This window comes from Polypterus senegalus, chromosome 9, assembly GCF_016835505.1.
Source record: "Polypterus senegalus isolate Bchr_013 chromosome 9, ASM1683550v1, whole genome shotgun sequence".
Classification (NCBI taxonomy): Eukaryota; Metazoa; Chordata; class Cladistia; order Polypteriformes; family Polypteridae; genus Polypterus; species Polypterus senegalus.
This window is the reverse complement of record NC_053162.1, coordinates 80,021,710-80,049,105: the sequence shown is the minus strand read 5'-3', so window position 1 is coordinate 80,049,105 and position 27,396 is coordinate 80,021,710. Positions and strand designations below refer to the sequence as shown.

At 37.2% G+C, this 27,396-nt stretch overlaps 1 protein-coding gene across 1 annotated transcript in view; it reads left to right on the top strand.

Annotated features, from left to right (window-relative positions):
* The window catches only part of LOC120535466 (polycystic kidney disease protein 1-like 2), a 136,068-nt gene that overhangs the window by 69,490 nt on the left and 39,182 nt on the right, over positions 1-27,396 (top strand). The window contains exons 20-30 of the mRNA XM_039763347.1: positions 1,258-1,378; positions 1,977-2,108; positions 6,337-6,550; positions 15,663-15,853; positions 16,008-16,235; positions 16,406-16,507; positions 16,689-16,867; positions 19,984-20,130; positions 21,006-21,205; positions 25,635-25,873; positions 26,483-26,699. Of these exons, the coding sequence (XP_039619281.1) occupies positions 1,258-1,378; positions 1,977-2,108; positions 6,337-6,550; positions 15,663-15,853; positions 16,008-16,235; positions 16,406-16,507; positions 16,689-16,867; positions 19,984-20,130; positions 21,006-21,205; positions 25,635-25,873; positions 26,483-26,699 (1,970 nt within the window). The remainder of the gene's footprint in view (positions 1-1,257; positions 1,379-1,976; positions 2,109-6,336; positions 6,551-15,662; positions 15,854-16,007; positions 16,236-16,405; positions 16,508-16,688; positions 16,868-19,983; positions 20,131-21,005; positions 21,206-25,634; positions 25,874-26,482; positions 26,700-27,396) is intronic.

The window sequence follows — 27,396 nt, the reverse complement described above, 5'->3', positions numbered from 1 at the left end:
GATGGCCATTAACAAAAGTTGCTAGGAAAGCAAGAATTGATGCACAGTACAGCAGGAGTGTTTTAATCATATGCAATTTTATGTAGTATGTTCAAGAGCAAGGAGCTCCAGTGAACTAATAATATTACCACCTGGGTTAAAGTAACAACAAATATTTAATACTGACTAGTTCTAAGTTACTTACATGGTACTTCTGATAGATTCCAGTAACCCTCAGCACTATAAACGAGGCCCATTGTCTTAGGAAATTTTCCTGGCAGAGCTGGGAACACGGCTCTTATTATTTTATTATCCTAAACAACAAATATACACCACAATGACTAAAAAGAAGGAAAACTCAAAAGAAAGAAAACTTCTGACTTGGATAGAGATAAAAAGTCCAAATTAAATTAAATTTAATTTTAATTTAATAGGGTATGTATTGTAATTTTGAGAATATTTGATAATAGGTCTTATGACAAGTAATAGAATAGTTTTAGTTTTAAACCTTGGAAATGCTAGTTTCTGGTCTATGAAAACTATTCTTTTCTGGTCTTGGTGAAGTGTTTTGGCCATGTAAAACATAAATAAACATTTGATTTTTAAGTCCTGTTTGTTTTGCAAATAGCAAGCACAAATCACATAAAACAAAAGAATCCATTATGAAGAGTGAGAGTAAGTAGAGGTGGTTAGCACTACTGTCTCATTGATCCAGCATACTGCGTTCAAATCCCACATTCAGAGTTTGTGGGAAGTCTGTATTTTCTTCTTTTGAGTCTTTATGGGTTTTCCTCTGGGTATTCTGATTTTTCATATCAAAGATGTGGTTTTAGGTTTATTGGTCATTCTAAATTGACCCCATGGATGTACATGGGCCCAACAATGCACTGAAATCCTGTCCAGAGCTAGAAGAAGATATACATATGGAAAGCTGTATATTGGGGGGGTAGGTTGGAGTTTGTACACTAAACTCATGTCTGCTTCGGTTTTCCTACTGCATCACAAAGTCTTGTGTGTTAGGTTTATCATAACATGAATAGTTGTGAGCTTGTACAGTATATGCAAGTGTATCCTGTGATTGAGTGGTACCCTGGCAAGGGTTGGATTTTGTCTTGTGCCCAATGCTTCTGGTATAGGCTCTTGCTCCACATGTCCCTAAATTGGATTAAATGAGTTTCAGAATGTGATACATGTATTATACTGTATATGCATTGAATTAGCATATTGTGTTTTACAAGTAGAGTGGACCTTTTCTTTTAATCTGTTCTTTATTTTGAGGCTGTACTCCGGTTCAGTGAGTGGGCAAACCATTAACCTCAGCAATGAGACTACAGCCAGGTTCACATTCCCATTGATAAATGATCCTGAAATTTTGGAAGAAGAAACAGTTAATGTCAAGGTAAGATTAAGTATGGAGAATCAAAGCAATTATTATGCTGTGGGTAGAAACAGATGTTTTAATATAATTCAAAAGAACAGACAATTGTAAAGACAATTTCATCTAGGTAGCACAGTATCGAGTGCTGCTACCTAAGAGCTTTGAGAAACTGGATTTAATCCTGATAAGGACATTCTCCTCGTTTCTCAGTTGATTTTTTTCCTACTGTAGGTGCTCTAGTTTTCCTCTCACAAGCCAAAGTCTGAATTTCTCTATTGTGCATGCATGATTGTACCCTACAGACTGGCACCACTTCCAAAAGTGGTTGATGACTCCCCCCACCTTGTTGTGAAGATGGCTTCCTGACCCAAAAGTTTTATAAAGTGAGTTAATAATATGGATGGATGACTATTTCACCTAGTTAATAAAAGGCAGATCATTCCATAGGCAGGAATATTTTAGCATAGAACACTACATGAAACTGGGGTGATGAAGTCAATTAAAAGGTTTTGCATTTGTATCAAAAAACAGCATTTTCAGTGAATGCATTTTAAGGCAACAGTTAATATACTTTATCTGTAGGAATGAAGTGTTACTTTTATTGGTTTTCTATCTACAGATGACAAGTTTCAAAGTCAACCCCTTTGCCTGGGCTGGAGAGAATGAGATCAGTGGAGCTTTAGGGGGTCTGTCTTTAACAAGAGATAATGGGTCTATTATTCCCGTGAAGAATCTCACACAGGACATTAAAGTAAGTTACTACTCATATTGCATTTTAACATTTAAAGAAACATCCATGTTATATCATTATATACAAATCAAATAAACTACCTAATGTTTTAGTGAACACAATCTTAAGGCACTGGCTCAGAGTCATGGGCAGGGACAGAACTGATATCCATTGTTGTATAGTCAAGAGGCCACAAACATCACATATAGGAAACTATTGTATTACATTTACTATCTGCAAAAAGAACAGATTTCTGCTTATCAAGGATTTCAGATAAACAAGCCCACAAAATTAAATATACAGTATGCTTCACATTTATTTATTTTGAGTCTACTTTCTTCCACTCTTCAGTTTTCCCAGTGGCATTCATGACACTTTCTGTTGGTTGCATAATTCAAGTTAAACAATACAGCTGAGCATTAGATTGAACTGAATTGCAGTATTCTTAGGCATATCTCCATTCTTCTTAAAAGAATAAAGCAAAGTGTGTCACCCCAACCCAAAACAAAGCTGGCCAAATATTCAAAACATTATTAAAATACAAATTTATGAAGTAACAAAAATACTCATAAGGCAGGAATAAATAATGGAAGAAGCCCAAAGTAATATATAAACTATCAGGGTAAACAGGTTCAAACTTCTTCCTATCACATAAGTGGCTTGTACACTTGCCCACTAACAACGTTAGTGCCACAAGTGCCAAATTACTCTCCCACTCACCTCCTAACTTCTTAAATTGTCTGTCTTTTTCTCTGTCTCTCTTCAACTTCTAACCAATCTACTTCCATAGCAGCCAGGCCTCTTGCTCAAGTCACCTCCACCCTAAGCACAAAAAAGCTATGGCCAATGAGTTGTTTTATACCCTTCTCTGAGGCTGTTTCCCGTGCGGTCATCAGAATCACTTTTCTGCATCAGGAATGTGTCCTGAAATACCTACGGCCATTTCTCTATATCTCTGATATCCTTGCCAAAGTTAAAAGGCCAGGAGCCCAGGGTGATTCAGCTCTGATTTGCAAACCACAGATTTCAGGTCATTACTTTTGTAGGGTCAATATATATTACTTTCCAGAGTAAAACATCACTTTATCTGTTGTTAATAAGCAAGTACAAATTTTACTGTACGGTGTACTTTGTACATGTGCAAATAATGGCCCTGTGAACTTATAGGGAAAATCTTGATCCCAGTTCTATTTACATAAAAGGTTCTTCAGACTTGAGCAGTACAGAAGTATATTTATTTATCAGAGCTGTGTTTGGAGCACACTTCATTCTTATTTAGTGACCAGAGTTATACTGACAATCATTGTCTCGATGCATGCTCAATAATCCAGGTGAGGAAATTCTAGAAAGTTGATTCAGTTCATCTGGACATAGTTTTTTTTTCCGATACGTTTCATCACTCATCCAAGTGACTTCTTCTGTCTCAGTTGACTGCAGGTTTCTCCATCCTTCTAAACAGTACCTTTGCATAATGACCGAAAATAGCACCATTGATTAACAATGGGCCATGTGATATGCAAATTGTCCATTGATCAATGGCCATGAGTACATGATTTTGAGAGATGTCATTGTAGAGGCAAATGAAACTATGATCTCGTATGATGTTATATCTCTATTTACTTGCCTTCCAGTTACGCAAGCAGTGGAGGTGGTCCGTAAGAGATTACAGGATGACCCCACACGCAGTAAAAGGACCACTCTCAGCACCGACCAAGTGTGTCTGCTCTTGGAACTGTGTTTTCAATCCACATATATTATATACAAAGGCCAGTACTTCAGGCAGAAACATGGGTGTGCCATGGGTTCCTCAGTTTCACCTATTGTGGCCAATCTGTATATGGAAGAAGTGGAAAAGACAGCGCTATGATCCTATCCTGGAACACCACCGAGCCATTGGTTCAGGTATGTGGACGACACCTGGGTGAAAATCAAATCTCAGGAGGTACCTCAATTCACTGACCACATCAATTCAGTGGACAAACACATCCAGTTTACCAGGGAGGACATGAAACGTGACAGGCTAGCTTCTTTAGATTGTGAAATTTCCCTCAGCAATGAGGGACATTTGAAAGTTGATGTGTACTGTAAACCAATGTATACGGATCAGTATATAAGGTTTGACTCTCACCATCCACTACAGCACAAAATAGGTGTCATCAGGACTCTACAAAACAGAGCAAACACCATACCCACAGACACAGTGGCCTGGGAAGCAGAAGAACGTCATATCAAAAAGGCCCTGAGTAAATGTGGTTATCCCAGCTGGACTTTTGTCAAAGCAGGGAAGATACCTAAAGAATGTTCTAAGCAATCCAGGAGAGAGGAAGGACAACAGCTGCCTAAGCGAAAACCTTTGGTGATCCCTTATGTGTCAGGAGTATCGGAACAGCTGAAACACACTTTTTTAAACACCAGGCAGCTTTCAAACCCCAAAACACGATATGGCAAAAATTGGTCCATCCCAAGGATCGGGTGCCCCGGCACAGACAGAGTAATATAGTTTACTCAGTTAATTGCCAAGAGGATTGCCGTGAATCATACATCGGGGAAACCAAACAACCACTGGCAAAGCGGGCACCGCACAGAAGAGCTACATTGTCAGGCCAGGACTCTGCAGTCTATTTACATCTACAGGACAGTGGTCACTCTTTCAGTGATGAAGATGTGCACATCCTGGACAGGGAGGAATGCTGGTTTGAGCAAGGAGTCAAGGAGGCCATTTACGTGCAAAAGGAACGACCATCTCTGAACTGAGGAGGGAGCCGAAGGGTACACCTTTCACTATCTTACAATGCTGTGATCGCAGCCATTCCCCAACTCACTGTGAATGGTACTCATGACCATTGATCAATGGACAATTTGCATATCATTGATCACACAATCCATTGTTAATCAATGGTGCTAGTTTCATTCATTATGCAAAGGTACTGTTTATAAGGTTGGAGAAACCTACAGGCAACTAAGAATGAGGAAGTCAATTGGATTAGTGATGAAACGTATAGGAAAAAAGCTATGTTTAGATGAACTGAATCAACTTTCTAGAACTGACAATCATTTGTTAGACAAAGGCTTTACAAATGTGTATGACTATGCAAGGGAATAACTAGCATATTTATAGCAGATAACATGTTAATCTAATATAAATAGGTCCATATATGAGACATTGGATCATCCTGTATTAGGTTACATAGGGATATACAGTACGTGATACTTCACTCCATGCCAGTGGCATGCATAGTAGAATGAGATCATCCTACTTAGAGCAGTTAGACAGAAGGCAAAAACTCAACAGACTAAAAATTTTACATAAAAGTTTTTTGCTACAATTCTTATAAATCCATGTTGGGGCCTCATGGTAATTTATGGACCATCAGTGGTCCATGCCCATGTTTTAGGGTAACTGTTTCAGATTGACTCATTGTAAGTGAGAGTGGGTGTACAAATGTGTATGCAGTGAGGAGTGGCATCTAGTTAAGGGCCAGGTCTTGTTTATCAACTAATGCAGCCAGGTTGGAGTCTTGTCCCCCATAACACTAAATTGGAAAAAGCAAATTTAGAAAAAAAACCCAGATATTTTCACAATGGAAAAAAAAAGCAGAGACATGTAAGCTAACTTCAGAATTGTAAAATAATACAAAAGTATAAATGGCACAACACAAATACTATCACCTGTCTGATAATCTTATTGTGAGGGTTGTGTTTTTTTCAAACAAGCCCCATCTCTAAAAATGCACAGACGGGGCGAAGGAAGAAAAGAAAAAATAAAAGTTTTTTATTGCATACTGTACTCTTCATAGGTGTATTTGGAATTCTGAGTTCTTATTCAGGTGTCTTTAAATAGATGTCTAAACTGGTAATGTATAATGAGGCAAGGTATTTATTAAACAGAGTCAGTGGGAAAAAGTGAGTCAGATTGGCTAGTTTGCTGAAGTATTAACTTGTTTTATAATCTTTGGTTAAGTTAAGACAAGTCAAATCAGTTAAATAAATAAATGGTTGTTATTCAGTACAATACATGTCTAAACATATTCATAAATTACCTCCAATATCTGAGAAGATACATACTGTATATTCATGGGGTAGACTGAGAAAAATGTTTCAAACACTTCAGATGCATCAAGGAAATTGGCATAGACAATGATTCTAAATTTAAGATGATTGAGTGTAGCATATCTTTCAGTTTACTTACTTACTTCTCAGTTTAAACACTAGATAGCCAATTTTCCTTTACACTGTGTCGTGATTTCAGATATACCTGCCCAGGACAAATGATGTACCAGTGAATGAAACAATAATACCACTGAGGTCCTCAAACATTATAAAGGTGAACATTACAGCAAGTAATATGTCTCTAGTTCTGAAGCTGCATCCAACCTGGATGGTCCCACTGGAACTGTTTCTGGGATTTCAGTATCAGCCTAATGAGACATTTTATGATGCCAAACATCAACTCCCTAATAAAGGTAAGACTGTCAATTTTATGTATATAGAATTTAGGTTACAGATTTTCTTGGTCAAATTCAGGTTTAATTGTGTAGTAGTAGTAGTAGTAGTACTACTCAGGCTTGCTCATTTTTTTTATCTTGTTCTCTGTTGCTATTGATGCAACTGCTAATGATTACCTGCTAATCATTTTCTATGTATTACAACTTACTTTGCAAGTCTCCTTGGACAGTAGCATCTGGCAAATAAATTAGTACTACTACTACCAATAATAATGTAAATATGTGTAAAAATAATGTTCAGGCATGTTTGACCAATGGAAAGGCTTCATGATAAAACTAAAAAAAGCAAAATTTCAAAGACTTTTTCCTGATGCCATGATAAGATAATGGTTAGCACAGCTACTGTACCTCACATCTTCAGCATCCTGGGTTTAATAATTAAGGTAGTATTTATAAGTCAATTAAAAGTATTCAAAATATGCTCCTGCAAGCCTGTTTTTGTTGTTTCCAGTTTGATAAATCATATCTAATTTTTTTTAATATAATAAAATCACAGGATTTACCAAATGTGACTAGTAAACACATAACTCTATCCATCCATTTTCAAATCAACTTAATCAAATTCATGTTTAAAGGGATTCAGTGTCACTAAGATCAGTTGTAATGTAGGAAAAGTAGATAACTTGATAGTTAAACACACTCAGACAGGCATCATTTGAGCTTTTCCTACCACATTTAATTGCATCAGAATCAGAAATCTACTCTTTATGTACTGTATAAAGGCATGATAAGAGCATTACCATTTTAAATAAAATATTTTCCTCGAAAAATAGATGTGCTGTGTGAATTGTCTATACAAAATGCATTTATCAGAATCTTTATATACACTTAAGTCCATAAGTATCTGGACAGTGACACAATTTTCATAATTTTGGCTCTTTGAAATAAAGCAATCATGATGTGGTTGAAGTATAGACTTTCAGCTTTAATTTAAGGGGTTTGCCAAAAATATCATATGAGCTGATATTTTTATACATTGTCCCCCTATTTTCAGGGGCTCAAAAGTATTTGGACAAACTAACATAATCATGGGGCAAACTAATCACAATCATGTTGAGAGTTCACAGTGACAACTTCCAAATGCAAATTCCACACTTGAAATCAATTCCAGACCTTTTACCTGCTTAATAGTTAATTAACACTAGAATTACCAAAGCTTACAAGAAAACACATGAATCCAGTCCATCTTAAATCCACTCGCACCTCTGCATTCAGCGTCGTTTGTCTTGTAAATGTGTCGATAATCCCAAGCAGCAAGCAGCCTGGTATGCCACAAGAACAAAAGAAGCCTGACTGCATTCTCGTACCATTCCTCGCGTACTAAAGTGTCAGCAGGCATTTTTCATGGCATTACACATGTAATTTGTGAGCATGCCCTTGATGATCAAACAAAGGGAGCTCTACAGTATACTTGTGACTTTACACTGTAGGAAGATAAGTAAATAAATCAAGATAAGTAACATTCGATCTGGCTTTTATATAAGTAACATATAAATTCTTCTTATGTAAAGACCATCACAAAACATAATCACAAACATGAGTTTGCACAATACGTTGGCGAGCACTGTAAGCCATGCTGTTTCTTTGAAGGACAGGTGATTGGCAGGATGACACCGGACTTTGTCCTGTATCCAAACTGTGTCATCTTTCGCCTGGTGCAGCTGCGTTCTTATATGTGAGTGGACATTTCTTGCAGGGAGGGCTTCTGTTCTCTTTCTCTGATCTGAGTTCACATCTGTTATAGCTCGTCTTTATTTGAAAGCAGCAGTGTCAGATCGGGCTGAGCATGAACAAGACTGAGTGCATAAAATTGAATTAAAAAAACGCTAACCTTTACAAGTACCATACATTTACAGCGGCTGTTACAGACTCAAATCAAATGTATGTTTTTACTGTATAATAGTAACAATAAGAACAGCTCACTGCTCAAAACGTTTATTTTGGAACACGTTAAGACTCAAACCCAGGACCTTCTGAATAGGAGTCAGCAGCTATAAACACTGTACTACCCAAGAAATCGGGATAACAAGCAACACTAACCTGATTTCTTTTTCTTCAGTTATAGTTTTGGGTTTGAAAGTGCATTTGTTCTGTTATACTTGTATCTTTTGTGAAAGTGCTTATTTGATATTTGGACTTCAGTCTTCACACATTATACACTTCATGTCTACATTTTGTTGTTAGTACTAAAACATGGAAAAAGTTTGTCTTTTAGGTATGTGTTCAACATTTCCTGTCATCCTACACTTACATACATTTTTGTAGACATGGAACACACGTGAAATGCATGTGTTCCGAATAACAATATATTTTTTTAGCCTAGGTACCTGAGTCACTGATAAACATGGCATCAGTTGGGAGAGGTTTTTGCAGTTTCTCCGGCAGTGGGGGGGATGGTATAGCAGGCTGCTTGCTCTTTAGGATTATTGACACATTTACAAGACAAAAGAGGCTGAATGGAGACGTGCGAGTGGATTTAAGGTGGGCTGGATTTACAAGTTTTCTCGTAAGCTTTGGTAATTCTAGTGTTAAATAATTTGGGAATTGCTAGCAACTGTCTGTGGAACAGCTTTACAGTCAACTGTCCAAATACTTTTGAGCCTCTGGAAATGGGGGGATTTTGCTATGCAGAAAAATGGCAGTCATTCCTAAATGGCTCATACAATATTTTTGGTAAACCCCTTAAAATAAAGTTGAAAGCCTGCACTTCAATCTCATAATGATTGTTTTATTTCAAATGCATTGTGGTTGTGTACAGAACCAAAATTATAGAAATTGTCCAAATTGTCAATACTTATGGACCTGACTGTATATCTCTAAATATTCAATGTCTGTATGTCTGTCCGCTTTTCACGAGAGAACTACTTGACAGATTTAGATCGGGTTTTTTTCTATAATTTGCTTGAACATTCCAGTTGATTTTGCAACTTCTCTCATTGTGCTAAGTATCATAGTTCACTTGCAGGAGCGATATATTCTCTATAAACGAGACAAAGGCTGCAGGCTGAGGAGAGGGAGAAGTGTGATGTTAGGAGTGGGGAGCCAGGCAGGGCCCTTCTCACTCACCCCACCACAACAGAAAGACTAAACACTCCAAAATATCAAAAATGGTTTTACTGATTTGATTGAAGTTTAGTGATGTTATAAAAAAACAATTAGCCAACATATTTTTTGTGAATACATTTTTTATTTATTGATATTTTGCTAATGTGCATGCTTTGTGCTGCACTGTCGGGAGCTCTATGTAAAGGTAGCACACAACAGAACTGACTGATGAGCCACATGGTAGACAGATGACTGACTGGAGACGGTGCGGTTTCCAGGACAGGAAAGGAGAAACGTGATCGCAACGAAGCTCATGAAAGATGCAAAGCTTAGTGGTTAGCAAGAGTTGTTTTTTGCTATTAACTACTGGCACTCTTAGAGACATACTGGCTCTCATCTTGATTATGCATTCTTTTCTGTTGACCTCCAGCCCCCAGTGGCGGCACTGAAAACTACAAGGGGGAACAGATACCCCTGGCATTCCCTCCACCTGCTCTTCAATTATGGAGCTTAAATCATGCAGTAACCACAGAGATTGTGCCACAAAACTCAAATCTACTGCTCTGCACTCCCTGCTCTTCACGTTAATACATCAGCGCAATATGCAGGGTACTGGCACTGATGTATAACCACTTCAAATATTAATTTCCATGTAATTTTCCATCTATGGACTTTAAAGGGGGACTACATACAGTACAGCTGACAATAAACACAGAAAGAAGTATACTGTACTTGAGTAAAGGACATAAACAAATGAAAATCATAAACATCTAATAAATACAATATATACTCTTTTCTCAAATAACTCCACCAATTCAAAAGAATACATTTCTCTGTAAAATTTATATTTTGTCATGACTATCAACAAAATCAAGTCACTAGGAAAAGTAGGAACTGATCCAATGCAGGATTTACTCATGGACAATTGTATATAGCATGTTCAAGAGTAAGCAGCTCCCGTGATTTAATAATGATACTATAATATTTGACTGATGTCTTTATCCAAAGTGACTTACAATATTTGAGATACAATTTGTTATGTTTCTTTTATTTTTCCAATTAGAATACATGCAAGTGAAGTAACTTGCTCATGGTCATACAGTGTCAGTAACAGAATTAAAACCCATAACTTCAGGGTGTAAGTCCTAGGTCCAAAGCCTGAACCGCTACACCATATTGTCTGTCAATAATATTAGTTCTTGGTTAAAAAAATATTAAATATTAGCAAAATACCAAGGCCAGAGGAGAAGTAGTGTGTTAAAGAAGCAATGAAAAGAAAAGGAAACATTTTGAAAATAACGTAACCTGATTGTCAATGTAATTGTTTTGTCACTGTTGTGAGTGATGAGTGTTGTTGTCATATATATATATATATATATATATATATATATATATATATATATATATATATATATATATACACACACACACATAAACATATATATATATACATATCTATACATATACACATATATACATACATATATATACATATACATACATATCTACATATATACACACACAGCTATTTCGTATCAGTGCAATACGCTGTTTGTTAAAACGGTTGACTCCCGCTCTTACGTGCAATAAAAATCAAATCATTCAGTTGTCTTTGCTCATATGTCATTTTAGAGCTGGACACCTGGCATCTTTTTTTGGCCACAAGTTCGTTTCTGTTTGGTGTGAGGTTCTGTGTTGTGGAGATTCTCAGGATGGATTGCAGATGCTCATCAGTGAGGCGACTCCTGTGTGCTGTTTTGTTATTCTTTATCACTGGAAAGAGCTTCTCACACAGATATGTGCTACCAAACATGCACAAGGTTCGAGACGCATGTAGACGGACTTTTTTTGTTCTTCAAAGTCACCAAAGCGCCGTGCAAACTCAGTGCGCAATAACTCTAGTAAGCGGTAAGTGTTCGGCAAGGCAGCTGAAGCGCTGCATTATGGGATCTGTAGTTTATTGTGTTACCAGCGCTTCATATACCCGGGCTTTAATAACAATAATACAGTATATAAAATGATCTCGGGCCGGATATAATTACACGCCGGTCCGGATGTGGCCCGAGCCCTTGAGTTTGACACATATGGACTAAATAGAACTTGAAAAGATATATTTTTTCAAATGTGATCGCGCAATTCAGATAGAGTTGACGCGCACTACAGCCTGCATGCCTCAATGAGTCATCCTCCCCTCGCTCTTACTTTTTTACCGTTCATCTAATGAATACACTGAGTATGGCTTTACCAAAACAATCATTGATGGCGAATAAAGTATCCATTATTCGAGTATGTAGAGCGGGATATATATATATATATATATATATATATATATATATATATATATATATATATATATATATATATATATATACCGCGTATCGCAGCGGAGAAGGAGTGTGTTAAAAAGGTAGAAAAGAAAAGGGAACATTTTAAAAATAACGTAACATGACTGTCAATATACAGTATTTGTTTTGTGAGTGTTACTGAGTGTTGCTGTCATCAAGGATTTGATTATCATTATTTCTTTCAATCAGGTTCGTATTTGTAGGATGTGTTGTGTTCAAGTTACATTCCGTGTTTGTCAATCGTTGTAAAGATTACAGGTTTCATTCATCGATTCGTTTCTTACTGCATCAATAAACAGCTCGTCTTCTTCTTTATCTGAGACCTGACACACTGCATGCCCGGTTTTTTACACTGTCTTCCTTTAAGCGGACATTGACTTTTTCCACCGTGTGCTTTGTTTCCACAGTAGCTGCATTTATGAATATGCTTATCAGACGCTTCATATTTTTTGCTGCCTTTTCAATTGTGTAATTCGGTTTTGTTCAACGCTCTTTGGAACTGTTGCTTTTATCTGTGCACTGCGTCAGTTCACGTGAGCCACTCGGTGCACTTGCATCGAAGGTTCCCAGCTGTGCTGGTGCCATCTCGTGCTATGTCCATAGCTTTATTTAATGTTACCTTAGTCCTGGCACTTAAAACTTTCTCTCGCAGTTTCGCTGAGTTTGTGTCAAACACCACCCTGACCATCTCATCTTCCTCTCCATAAACACAGTCCTTCACCCGTGAATATTTACCCGTGGCAGTTTGCTATTGGATTGCCGCTGACGGACGGCCTTATATGGGCAGGCACTAAATTACAAACGCCAGCGGCAGCCTATCTATGAACTTAATTTAAAGTGTAGGTTTACATCGTGCTTTGTTTCAAGTAGCAGAACTCATGAATATGGTTGTATATGTCACTCGCCGCTTCTTATTGTTTCGCTGCCTTCTCAATTATATAATGCATGTTTTCTTCAGCGCTTTTTTGAGGTCTTCCTGATTTTCTATGTGCTGCGTGATTACGTGGGAGGCGTGATGATGTCACACGAAACTCCGCCCCCACGGCGTTGAAGCTCATCTCCATTACAGTAAATGGAGAAAACTGCTTCAAGTTATGACCATTACGCGTAGAATTTCGATATAAAACCTGCCCAACTTTTGTAAGGAAGCTGTAAGGAATGAACCTGCCAAATTTCAGCCTTCCACCCACACGGGAAGTTGGAGAATTAGTGATGAGTCAGTGAGTGAGTCAGTGAGTGAGTCAGTGAGTGAGTGAGGGCTTTGCCTTTTATTAGTATAGATTATTATAATACAAATATTGTTATCAGAAAAGCACTTATTTAGTTACATTGTACTTATGATAAATCTGATTAACTACTGGCACTATAATGAAGGCCTATTGTCTTATGAAATTTCCGGATAACCAAAGCAGGGTAACACAGCTGGTAGATGCATATTGGAAATGGCACAGTGCCATTTCCAACCACTAAAATGGTAGTCTGTAAGGTAGAGTGATTGAGAGAATGAGAGTCAAGCTGGCACTGACCAAAATCACTACAATTTTAAGTACTTGTTAAATTGTTTTTATTTAACAAAATACTGTCAAACTGTCTCATAAAACATGGTGTGAAAGTCTCTTGTATGGTCGCTCTTGCCAAGATAATAAATAGAGATAAAAATTCACCTTTACATAGAGTGGGCAATGAAAATTACCTGTATATATTACATAGCAAACAAAATTTTCATTTAAATATACTGTATCTTTATATATCTTTAAGTTACCTTGAAGTATTTGTATCAATCTTTGAATCAAACATCAAACATTAGATTTTCACATTATGAGTTTAATTATTATATGAAGTGCTTCTGCATAATTTAAAGGTATGATTTTTTTTATGACTTTAAATTTTGATAACCTATACAGTATATGATACTAGCAACACAGCATATGTTGTACATTACAATATAATTGAGATTTATAGATGGAAGGAAGAGCCTACACAAAGAAGTTGTTGATATTGGTAGTAATGAGGGTGCACAATTCTCAATCACATTGCTTCACTTCCTGTCAGGAACCCATATGACAAGCCAAGTGCAAGACAACAAGGTTTGGCAAGAAGTTGCAGCACTTTGGATGGTGGAGTGGTGGTTGAGTCAGTCTTGATCAGGACCTTACCTCTGATCTTGCCGCCATGGGTGGCCCTACCAGGACTATGTGACTTCCGATGGCATAGCTCAGGGGATCATTGATCATACAAACCACTTTGCCACATTAAGGCACTGACTTAATAAAGGAAAATTTTGTTTAAAAGACAAAAGACACTGACGGAGAGGTGCGAAGGGATTTATGGTGGGACGGATTAATGAGTTTTTTTGTTGGTTCTGGTAATTCTAGTGTTAATGCATGTGAATATGTTAGGATCATTGACTTACTTATTTGGACACTCTGTAATCTTAGATTTTGATAAAACCATTTTATTAAGATTTTTATTAATACTAATTAACAATTATAGGTACACATTAGTTTTAACTTGCAGTTCCTCATACTTTTAGGTGCCATGGATGCTCATGGAAAAATGTGAAGTAAAAGGACATCTTTATATGTTTTCAGTTCAGTTCAGAATTAATTCATAATAAAATTTAAATAGCCCAATCCAGAAAAACACGTTTGACTTAAAAGGAAAATGTTACCAAAAAAAATAGAATATGTAACAGTCAAGTGTATCTTATTTTTAATAATTCTACCATTAGGTGAAATCAACTTAACTGTTGTGGTTCTTGGTTCTCCCACAAATGATATTTATAAAGTTGATATTAATAGAGAGTAGAAGGGTCACTATGTTAATGGAAAACATACACCAATGGTATACAGGTCAGGTTGGGGAGCATGCACTGGTACAGTGTATTGCAGCACCCACCACACGACGAAACAGCTCAGGATCCTGGTTGGCAACCCCCCATGCAGACATGTGATCTAGCCATCATAAATGACCATCTATCTGCTTGTTATGTGGGTGTCCCCTTGGGCTGGTCCAACTACTTGGGCCCTCAACAATGAGGATCCTGTGAGCCGGACCACCCCCAGGGAATTGCGCCACATGGTCATAGTGTCATAAATGAAGTTCCGTCACAATGCAGGTAATGTATCTCATTTGGAACTCTGTGAGCAATTGCACTTTCGACACAAAGTCAAACCAGCGGTACCCAAGGATTCTCCGAAGAGGCACAGTTCCAAAGGACTCTAAAGACTGAGACCTTCATCCTTCTGCATAGATATTGGGAGCACCATACATACCTTTCCAGCGACCTCATGACCCCCATTGTTCTCCCAATCCATCTACTGACTTCATAGGAAGATTCACCAGAGGCATGAATGTCACTGCCAAAGTAAGTAAACCTCTCGACAAGGTCGACACTCTCTCCACAAAAAGACACACTGCTGATAGCTGTGCCTAAGAGGTCATTAAAGGTATACACCTCCCTAAAAACTATTTTCTTTTTTTTTTCCAAAGATCTTTAAAAGCCACCTTGTTACTACTCTACAAAACATAATTGATCTTTATTCTTCTGTTATCTGTATTCTTGCAGAATGCTTTCAGTTACCAAAACCATTTGATTCAAGCATCACAAAAAATCTACTAAATGTATAGTTGCTGGTTGAAAAATGTTTGGGTTTGCTTTCACTTTTGTTGTGATACAGATGAGGAGTATACCTGGGTGCTAAGACCTGATGATTTGAGTTTACAGGTTGGAATTTATTACCTGTTAATTATACCTCGTTGGGAGGTTGGATCAAACATGACCAATGCTTCAATCAGTGTGACTTCAATTGTTGCTAGTTGTAAGTACTGGGAAGAAATGAGTAGCAACTGGAGCACTGCAGGCTGTAGGGTAAGTAGCAAAGTTCTACTCTGTTCTACATCATTCATTTATAAAAACAATTTCATTTTGATTTTGGTCAAACTTTAAATTTTGAAAAATTACTTATATTTGTATTTTGCTTTTTAATGGTTCAAAGGTAACCTCAGATCCTTTTCTGTTTCAGGTTGGCCCCCACACAAATTCAACTGTAACTCAGTGTTTTTGCAATCATCTGACATTTTTTGGCTCATTTTTTGTCATGCCCAATGTGGTAGATGTTTCTCGTACAGCAGAGCTATTTGCCACTTTTACCAACAATCCTGTTGTAGTATGTGTTGTAGGAGCACTTTTCCTCATCTATATTCTTGTTATCATTTGGGCACGCAGAAAGGACATACAGGATGCCATTAAGGTATATAAATGTAAATTGACAATGTAGAGATATGTGATGTTTCAAACAAAACGTAAAAAGTAAGATCACAAAATTAAATGTAATTCTGTCATTCTTTGGTCAAGAGCTGATGTCTTCATTGTATTTTATAGTGTAAAGAAATTTTGAATTAATTTGTCTCCTTTTGTAAGGTAAAGATCACAGTTCTAGAAGACAATGACCCCCTAGCACAGTATCGCTATATGTTAACTGTTTTCACTGGGCACCGTCGTGGAGCTGCCACATCCTCACAGGTCAGATGAATGATATTCAGATGTGTTCTTTATGTCTCTGAAATGATTAAAAAAATTTGCCTATTGATTTGATTTAACAAGCAGGTCTTTCATCCCCAGTCAATGAGTACTGTATAGTATTGTCAGTATGTTTTTCCAAACACAAAAACCTTATAAAATAATTTTCTTTGTTTATACATAGGTGACCGCAACATTGATTGGTACAAATGGAGAGAGTGACCCCCATCACCTATATGACTCTGAAAAGCCTGTATTTGAGAGGGGAGCTGTGGACATGTTCTTGCTGACTACACCTTTCTCTCTTGGAGAGTTGCAAAGTATTAGATTGTGGCATGACAACTCAGGAAAGCTTCCCTCTTGGTAAGGGAGGTTTTGTGGTTGGGAGGCCTATGAATTTCAATATACAGTGGTACCTCGGTATACGCCCACTTTGGAATAAGTCCAACTTTGTATACGTCCTGTTTGAACGCGAAAAATTTTGCTTGGTATATGTCCTATGTTTAGAATACGACTCACGAACTAGAACACCGCGCGCTACCCTTGTTTACCTCTCTCGAGGCAAAGCCATGATTGCCCACGAGCGTCAGTATGCCAGTTGCTAGCATTCAGTGAACAACCCGCACTATAACTCGATGTGAATTTTCACGTGATTTTGTGTTTTTTTTTGCATAAATTTGAATTGTTGTTGAAAAGTATGAAGGTGGCATGTGTATCCGGGACATGCATACCGTATGCCGAGAACGACGGTATCTATGATTGTGAAAAACAAAGACGTTATTAAAAAGTGTGGTTACATTTTCATTTATTTCATCTAATTGCCTTTGTATTTATATATTTTAGTATTAAGCAGTGTTTAAATTATTTTATACTTCCCCATCAGTGTATAAAATGCCAATAACAATAGGATTTCATGGGAACGGATTAATCATTTTCCCTTTATTTCTTATGTGAAAAATTAATTTGGTATACGTCCTGTTTGGTATAAGTCAAAGGATCTGGAACAGATTAAGGATGTATACCGAGGTACCACTGTGTCTGCAGTAACTAAAAGGTTGGTTATTAATGATAGGGATGATCAGGACCTGCTCGATTAAAGTGAGGATTCAACCCATTTGCTGACACTTAATCAACAACTCTTTTGGTATGATGGTTTATTGCAAATGGATTCCCATGAACAAAGACATAAATGAGGCAGCCATGTTGAGAAGCCCCTATGTTAGGAAATGGATTGACACAGGTCTAAATCTTTGGAGGCAATTGTATAGTAGAGTGGTGGGCTATAACTAGCATCCTAATATAAGAGTTTTGCATGTCAATGAAGTGAAAAGGAATGTAAAAAGCCACAGAGATGGTGTCACCACGACTGTATTAGTTAATGTGAAGACAGAACTGAGTTTAGGCATTACTAGCCTTTGCATGTCCTTCATGCCCATGAAACTGATTCCCTGAACTGAACTAAATTTCTTAAAGTAAGTGGCACAAAATTCTGACACACTGAGAGGGAAAAAAATATCTGCAAGTACAAGGTCACCTGACCTGTGTGCCTATTTTTGAAAATAAAGGATGGAACACCAACTAGCCCAGGTATTTTAGAAGCTTTATTTTTTAAAGTCCTGCTGATAGGCTTTCAGTTTTAACTGTTAAGATATGTTTAAAATTATCCAGCCTGTCTGAAAGTAAAGTGCCTTTGATGATAATTTAAACACGTCTAGTCTCTCTTTCTCTCTCCCTCTATATATATATACTGTATATATAAATATATACATATATATATGCAAATATATATATGTACATATATAACTCCAATGTCTGTCTGTCTGTATGTATTTATCTCTGTCCGCTTTTCACAAGAGATGTACTTAACAGATTTAGATCAGGTTTTTCTCTATAATTTGCTTGATCATTTCGGTTGATTTTACGACTTATCTCATCGCGCTAAGTATCATAGTTCGCTTGCGGCAGCCATTTATTTGCTTGTATCCTTTTGAGAAATCTGAGCCCACCCAAACTTCACAGTGGTACCTGTCTTCAGGTCTGTCAGCTTCAGAACAGCATCACAGTGACAATAATCATGACAGGATGTGGCATTGGTAACACGATTTTAATGCCTCACATTTCTCTAATCTCGACAGACATGCCCTTTGAATTGAAGAGATTACAGTTCCCAGTGAAGTTTTGCTTTGCAATGTCAATTAACAAGTTGGCAAGGGTTGATCTTAGCTCATCATGGTTCTTGCATGGTCATCTTTACGTCGCTTTCTCCAAGAAACCTATACTGTATGTCCACGCCCCTGATAGCAAAACCATAAATATTGTATATCAACAAGTCCTCAGATTCATCAATATAAATTCTTCTCAGTACAAATTACATTGTTTAAAAATTTCTGTTGATTTTTAAAGTTTGTCCTGTTTCACTACTACATGAGCAAAGCTGCAGGGAAACAGCTAGTTAATGATATAATTCAAGCCACATGATAATAATTATAATAATTCTTTACATTTATATAGCGCTTTTCTCACTACTCAAAGTGTTCTCTACGCAGTGAGGACCTGGGAAGCGAACTCACAACCTCCTTACTGTGTTGTTGTCAAGCTATAATTCCAGTTTCTCCCTTTTTTTGTTTTTGGTTATTTTATAGTCTTCTGAAGGCCATGCATATATTTTTGTGTTGTTTATTTAAGCCCAAATGAATTTGAACATCATTGTTTAGCCAAGGGTTCTGGTCTGCATGCAATACATTATGTCTAGTAATATCCACATAGTGTTTGATATGTGATATTCCTGATTCTGTTTACTCATTTGACACAAATCTGGGCAAAATTAACAGTCAGTCAGTCATTTACCAACCCTCTATATCCTAACACAGGGTCTTGGGGGTCTGCTGGAGCCAATCTGGCACAGGGCGCAAGGCAGGAACAAACCCCGGGCAGGGCAATAGCCCACCACAGGGCACACACCCACACACTAGGGACAATCTAGGATTGCCAATGCACCTAACTTGTATGTCTTTGGACTGTGGGAGGAAACCCACACAGACACGGGGAGAAGATGCAAACTCCACACAGGGAGGACACTGGAAGCCAACCCAGGTCTCCTTACTACATGGCAGCAGCACTACCACTGTGCCACCATGCCTTACATATTCTAATGCTCCTGATGAAAACAGTTTTACAAAGGCAAATACTAACGAAGGCTTTGAATAAATTACTAATGATCATAGCATACTGTATACACTACACTTTTTGTTACAGATTTTGAAGCTCAGCACGGTGGTAACATATTTGGAAAAAATCTGTTTAAAATTTGGAGAGTCCCTTTTTTACAGGATCCCGGAGGGACAGCCTCTAGTCCCATGTGACCTTAGATTGTGTGAAGTAGGCAGCAGGTTTAAGACTGTTCGGTTCTACTTTTTTCTGTCTTGTTATGTTATGTTGTGCTTTAAAATGTATCACAAAAAACGTATGATTTTTCCCAGGTACATCAATAAAGTAATGGTACACGACTTAGAAAAGGACCAAAAATGGCATTTCTTATGCAACTCCTGGCTCTCCATTGACATTGATGACTGTGTCTTAGATAAAGTATTTCCAGTAGCCACTGAGATGGACTTAAAACAATTCAGGTAGGAAAAAGTTGTAAAAGATATTTTGAATGTCTCATTTCATTTTATTATGTCATATGCTGTTGTATATATAAAAATACACATCTGTCCTGCGTCCATTAACTTTCACTGCTGGAATTACTGTCAAATTATTTTTTTCATATCTAATTTGAAAAATATTTGCAAGTGCAACAAATCCTATTGGGTATCATTCACCTTTCACTTACTCTGATCAGTGTCACTGGCAGTGTGTCTGTATGCATTGGTCTACAATTATAAACTACATGTGGAAAAGATGAAAAACATTTCAAACTGTTAAGCTTATGATGTCTTTCCTTAATTGTGCCTAGTCTTTCTCCTTGAAAATGTAGAGGAATAGCTTATTTGTATGAATTAAAACATTTTGGACAGAATTTCACTTATGTGGGTATATTTGTCAATTTTCTATTCAAAATACAGTTGTTAAGGATATAACAATTCACTTTCCCAGTCTCTGTTTGGGTCTTCTTCCAGATACACCAGCTATCCTGCCACACCCCTGTTTTGTGTAGGTTTATTTCACTGGCTTCTATAAACTGGCCCAATATATCTAAGTGAGAATATGTTTTTACTGTATGTGTGTACTATATGAGCATGCCCTGTGATAAACTAGAATCCAATTCAATGTTGAGCCCTTCCTTGCCCTTAATGCCGTCAGGGTAAGTCTCACCATGACCCTGTGATTAATATGTAGGCTCCAAAAATGGATGCATGGATTAAAATAAAAGATGAATTTTCTATAATATGACTGTCATACTAAATTTAATGCTGAAGGGCATACAGTATGCTTATTATACGCTATTACTGCATCACATGTCTCTAAATTGAACTTGGTCCTATCTGTGCTTTTTTCAAAGCAACCTCTTCTTCATGAAGACAGCAAGAGATTTCAGAGATGGCCACATTTGGTTTTCAGTGCTGAGTCGCCCACCACACAGCAACTTTACACGTGTTCAACGTGTTTCCTGCTGCTTCTCGCTCTTGCTATGCACCATGCTGACAAGTATCATATTTTGGGGTGTGCCTAAGGACCCAGCTGAGCAGAAGATGGACCTTGGTAATTTAATACATTCACAAGTACTTTCATAATCGAATTAGATAGCTAGCTAGCTAGCTAGATAGCTAGATAGATAGATAGATAGATAGATAGATAGAAATGTATTTATCTCTAGGGGAATTTGGACATATATATATGTGTATGTATATATATAAATATATATATATATATATATATATATATATATATATATATATATATATATATATATATATATATATATATATTGTCATAAAAACGAGTCCAAGACATTATAAAGGTTTGGGGCAGCCACCCGTATATTGTTCTTCCCAGCTGCAAAAGGGTTTTCTTTATCAAAAAAACGATGTGCATATCACAGAGTCCAAAACAGAACTGGCTATAGTAGCCTAAGGTGGAGACTTTAAAGGTCTTGAGAGGAACTGATGTCATTAAAGGGGCCAGAACCAGAAGTGACGTCATCAAAGGGGCCGGAACCAGAAGTGACGTCATCAAAGGGGCCAGCTTCGGAAGTGACGTCTTCAGAGGCGCCGGAACCTTGCAGGATTTCCCGGGAAAGGTCTGTAGGGAACTGAGAAAGACAGTCAGCGCACTCTGCCGCCCCCTGGTCGGATGTTTTATTACAATTACTCGAGCCCTTTAGCTGCCTCCTACTCGCACATGTGTGACAATATATATATATATATATATATATATATATATATATATATATATATATATATATATATATATATACACACACACACACACATTCTGGTCTGTTAGTGTGTGTCAGAGAGAGGATGTGGAGCACTGTTCATAATGACACTCAGTTGTATTTTCATTCTCTCCTTCCCTACTACTTTCAGGGGGTTGACATGGGTGTCATAGTGTTGCCTTGTTTAATTTTCAATGTAGATGTTTTAAGTTTGAAGTTTGCACATTTTCTGAATGTTCTTGTAAGTTACTTGGAATGTAGGTCACTAATAAAATGGTGCCCCACAAAAAGTATTTTTCTGCTATGCCATTGATTCTGCACCATCATGACTTTATAGTTTAGAAATTGAATGGGCAGATAAATATAGTGCTGTACATACATTTCATCGACCCATATATAGTTCTTTAGAGGGTGGCAGGAACCCAAATCACATCCTGGCAGCAATAGCATACCACAGAGCACACTGGAATATTACTATTATATTAATATTATTACTTTTTCGGCTAGTTTAGATATTCCAATTTACCTAATGAGCACATCTTTGGGATATTAAAGGAAACCATTGAGCTCTGAGAAAAACAGAGATATGCAAGGACTGACCTCCACACTTGAAGCAGGTAGCAAATAGAATGTGTGACACTGGATTTTAATTATGAGTGAGTTAGGATGTAAAGAAATATGGGCATGCAGGTTAGCACACAAAAAATATTGTGTATTAAGCATTAATTTGTTTCACAAACCAACCAAAATGTACTTTAAGATACATTAGCTTTATGATAATACAAAGATAATCATACACATGCACAAAATTATGTATTGAAATTTATGTGCATTTCATAAAAGAAATTGACCTAAAATTTTATTTTTCTGGTGGTATAGTGTTTAGAGTTCCATGGATCTAAGTTCAATGCCCAGCACAATCTCTGCTTTTCTTCTTTTACCTGCATAAACTTTCTTTTTATACTTCTTTTTGGACAGCTCCCACATTTCAAAGACGGGCCCGTTATCTCTATATGAGCCAGTGTGCTCTGATGAGCTACTGGCAGATTCAAGCTTTGTTCCTGCTTTTCACCCGATGGTTCTGAGACCTAGTAATGTTCTAAGCATTACAGAAAGACCATACATGTACATTTTGTAAAACATAAGATTCAGTACTTCCTCTTTTAAGTCCATTGTTTTACGCATCAAAAACAGCTTTAACAAGTCCTAAAATTAGTTAAATATAAGCTGAAGTTGCAAAGAACACATTACAGATTTATTTTATCATTACTCTGGTCTCTGGTTATATGAATAAATGTGGTCTGTAATAGACTGGCACCCTGTCTATGGATGGTTCCTTCCTTGAGTCCAATGGTGCTGGGATAAGCCTTGGCTCCCTGCAATGCTGAAATGAAAAAGCTTGTTGGAAAATGGATGGATTATTCAACAAAAAAACAGGCATGCTTACAGAAGCCATGGGTAAGAGTTTAAGTCCACCCTGTGATTCAGCAGCTTCTAAAACTATCATTAGTGGCAATAAATTGAAGCAATAATTTCCAGTATTAAGTTTATCAGTTGTATACCCCACTATGCAACACCATTTCAGTCATTAATGTTCGAGGGTATTCTTTGATTAACTTCTTTAAATCTAGTCAAAGCATTGGTCATTCCAAAATCTTCATTCTTTTCTTTTTCAGCTGTTCACTTGTAGATTTTATGGTGTGCATAGGAACACTGAAACAACAACAATAATAATAAAATAATAATAATTCTTTATTTTTGTATAGCGCTTTTCTCACTACTCAAAGGTCTTTTAGTGAGTGGGGAGCCACTTCAACCACCATTAATGTATAGCATCCACCTGGATGATGCAACGGCAGCCATTTTTGCACCATTACACTTAATACACATTAGCTATGAGGCGGTGAAGTTATGAAAGAGAGAGAGACAATTAGAGACAGGTGATGATTAAGGGGCCGGAATGACTAGGCCATGAAGGATAATTCAACCTGGATATCAGGATGCACCCTGATCTTTACAAAGGATGCCCAAAGATCTTTTATGACCACAGACAGTCAGAACCTGAGGTTAGGATGGCATCATTTCTACAGCACAGTGTCCCCATCACTGCACTGAAGTGTTGGAATCCACATTCAGACTACAGGGTAATTACCCTCCTGCTGGTCTCACCAACACCTCTTCCAATAGCAACCCAAGCTTTTCCTAGATGGTTTCCCATTCAAGTACTGGCCGGGCCTGAACATCGCTTAGCTTAAGGTGTATGACTTCCTCTGATGTGCTTGTGGTATATCTATGATACGTATCTATAATGCAATTTTGGCTAAGCTTTAGGTCATATGCAGATGGCCTCATATTTCCTCTAGGGAAGTTCATGGTAGAACCAATGACTTAAAGATGTCTGGGCCCTGTTGTTAGAAGACAACCCCAATAATAACCCTTCCTCCATTATACCAGACAGTTGGTATGACCAGTTTTGTCGCATCATTGTTCCAGATGTCATGTAGCCAAGCCATGCTTCCAAGTTATTTTTTCAGAGATACCCTTTCATGTAAGCCAACTCATTCAATCCTTTATGATGGAGAAGAATTGTAACATTTAACATTTTAGTAGAGGCCTATACATCCCTGAATGTAGTTTTGGAAAATTTTTAGGCCATCATACAGTTTCACCCTTAGATAAATTTCCTGAGTTATCACTGTTTGAAAAATGTATAGCTTTCAGAAATGTTCTTCATTTGAAATGTGTTTTGTCCTTGTCCTGGTGTTATCACAAATTTGAACTCTTTAAACCAAGTTATCAAAGATTCTGCTATTCTATAATAGTGGTAGCATGTCCTGATCATTAACTTTTTATGCATATTTGAACAGAAGCACCCGACTCAAAGTAGCCTCTTAAATGATGGTTTCCACACATAGCTTCTGTTGGTTTAATTATTAATAAAAGCTCTGTTATATCTATTATAAAGTATGTTATTTGTCACCTGTGGTTAGATGTGTTTGTTTGTAGGGCTTGTTGAGAACTACCATAGGTGATTTTTAGTTATGTCTTGGAATCTAGTTAGTTAGTTATGTTATGATATGCACAGTAAATATATCTCTGAGAAAGGGTGTACTTTCTTTTTCATATCAGTGCATGTGGCTGAATAATTCCAGCATAACCACTTGTTTCTTAACAATGTTAAAATTATATTTTGGCACTGACCTTTTGTCCACTTTGCTTCCTTTAAGATATCTTTGCTCACCTTACCACCAGTACTTGAAAATGCTTGTTTGTCTTATATACAGTAACACATTAAAGATATGCACAACAATTCAAATGTAACATTGTGGTCCATTATGCACAGGGATATCAAGTTCTGTTCATAATGGACCACAATGTTTTGTTTGAATTTAGCTTCTAACCATCTTTATTTCTGAGATTTGAATGGCATACTAGGGAGAGACAACTACAAAGATAACATATGGAAACAAACAAGAGCACCAGAAGAAACAAATATGAAACTGTTACCAGCCCTCAAGATGGCAAAACGGTTGTTTTGTAATAAAGCTGTGCATTTGATTGTTATGGGTTTATTCTTTTACAGCTTTGACACTTAAGTTATCAAGCTAATTAATTTCTATATTTATATTTCTTTTAACTTTAATGATTATATTTCTCTTGCACTTAATTCCAGTTATAAGAGCACTATCATATTGTTACAGTTTGTTTTAATAGGAATATTTGTATAGACAGTTATTATTCGCCTCCTCACAGGGCAAATTGAATTTACCTGGCAGCAGGTGATAATTGGATTTGAGAGTTCTATCCTCATGTTCCCTATCAACCTACTCATTGTCACAATCTTCAGAAACATCCGTCCGCGTGGCAAGAAGTCAGTCCAGCCTAATTTGGAAGTGGACAAAAAGCAGGGTAAAAATGGTCGGGTATCTCCTTCTGAACCTCCTTCTCCTGAGAATATTCACAAGGAGCTGTCACCAGATTCTGTTATTAAGGTAATTTTCATAACCTGTAGCATTAGCCTGTGTCCTTATTCTATACTAGACTCATTTCACTCACTTACAATGTATCTTGTCTGTATCTCACCATATATAGTACAGTAGTTAAGTATTTCATATGACACCTAGCAAAAAAAAGCTTTCTGAATCATAGCTTAACGTTAGCATTCAAAAGACATCAAATCTTTTTGAGGACTGGATACACAGGATTCTGTGATTTGCATTTTCACATATTCAGAGATATTAAAACTCAGTGAAGTGAAGAACTTTGGCTTGCTGATTATCTGTACTAGAGGAAAAAAATGTCATTCATGCTCACCTGGTGGCTGCATGCACCTTAATGAGAGATATTAAGAATCAGTTCAGTACAGCAGGCTCATTTTGTTAGTTAATAGCTAAGTTATATTAAAATCATCTCCAGATATTTGTTTAAAGAAGTGAAGGTTTCCAGTTCAACTTTATGGCTCATTAGATTGTTCCAGGATTTTCATAGCCATTTCTGTGAAGACATGTTTTAAAGCATATCCACCACCATCAGTTATAACTGATTATCAATAATCATGTGAGTAATCATACATTTTTTTTGCTTTGTATGCCTTTTTGTAGGACATCAGGAGGATTGCTCAATCACTATCCAAGGCCACAAAGCATACAATACCACAGCTGGAAAGAGATTTTCGGAGGACAACAGACATCAACAAATTGTTATCTTTAGTTGATGAAATCATCCGACAGCATAATGGTGTGGACAGGGAGTTTTATACTCAAAGCCAAAAAAAGGAGCCATCCCTTGTCCTTACACTGGGGGCAGTGAACATTCAAGGTATCACCCAGGAAAGCTTACAGTCTTTTTAGGTTTGTCAAGAATAACAAAAAAAAAAAACTTATTTCTACCTCAGAATTATTCCTCCTTTATTCAAATGTTTAGGCAAGCAGAGATCTGTTTGTATCTATCCATCTAATTTCTAATCCCATGTTATCCTGAGCATAATCATGGGAGCCTTTGCCAGCAAATACAGAGTGCAAGGCAGGGTGTCAATCCATCACAGGGTGAACACACAAATACACACAGCAGAGGCCAATTTAGCATCGATCAACCAACTTAACATGCTTCTTTTTGGACTATGGGAGGAAACCAGTACACATCAAGGAAACACACAGTAACAACATGCAAATTCCATACAGGGTGGACCCGGGACATGAATACTACCACTGCACCACTCAAAACATTATTTGAATGGGTTTTTAAAATAATGCTTTAAGAATGTTTGAATGCTTCAGTGACGCCGCTGGACAGCCGAGTATAGTAAGTCGTTGTTGGTTCGAGCAGATAACAGTAAGTTTGGTTGGTTTTTGGAACGTTGGTTTGATGGGGTGTACTTTCCAGGACTAACATCGTCGACTTAAACCCTTCGACAGCTCTGGAACCATAAGTAATTTAGAACGTATCGCCATTTGCTTGGTATGTCGAAATCTATCTTTGGGCAGTTCGGTTTTGGCATCCGTCCTTCTGACATCTA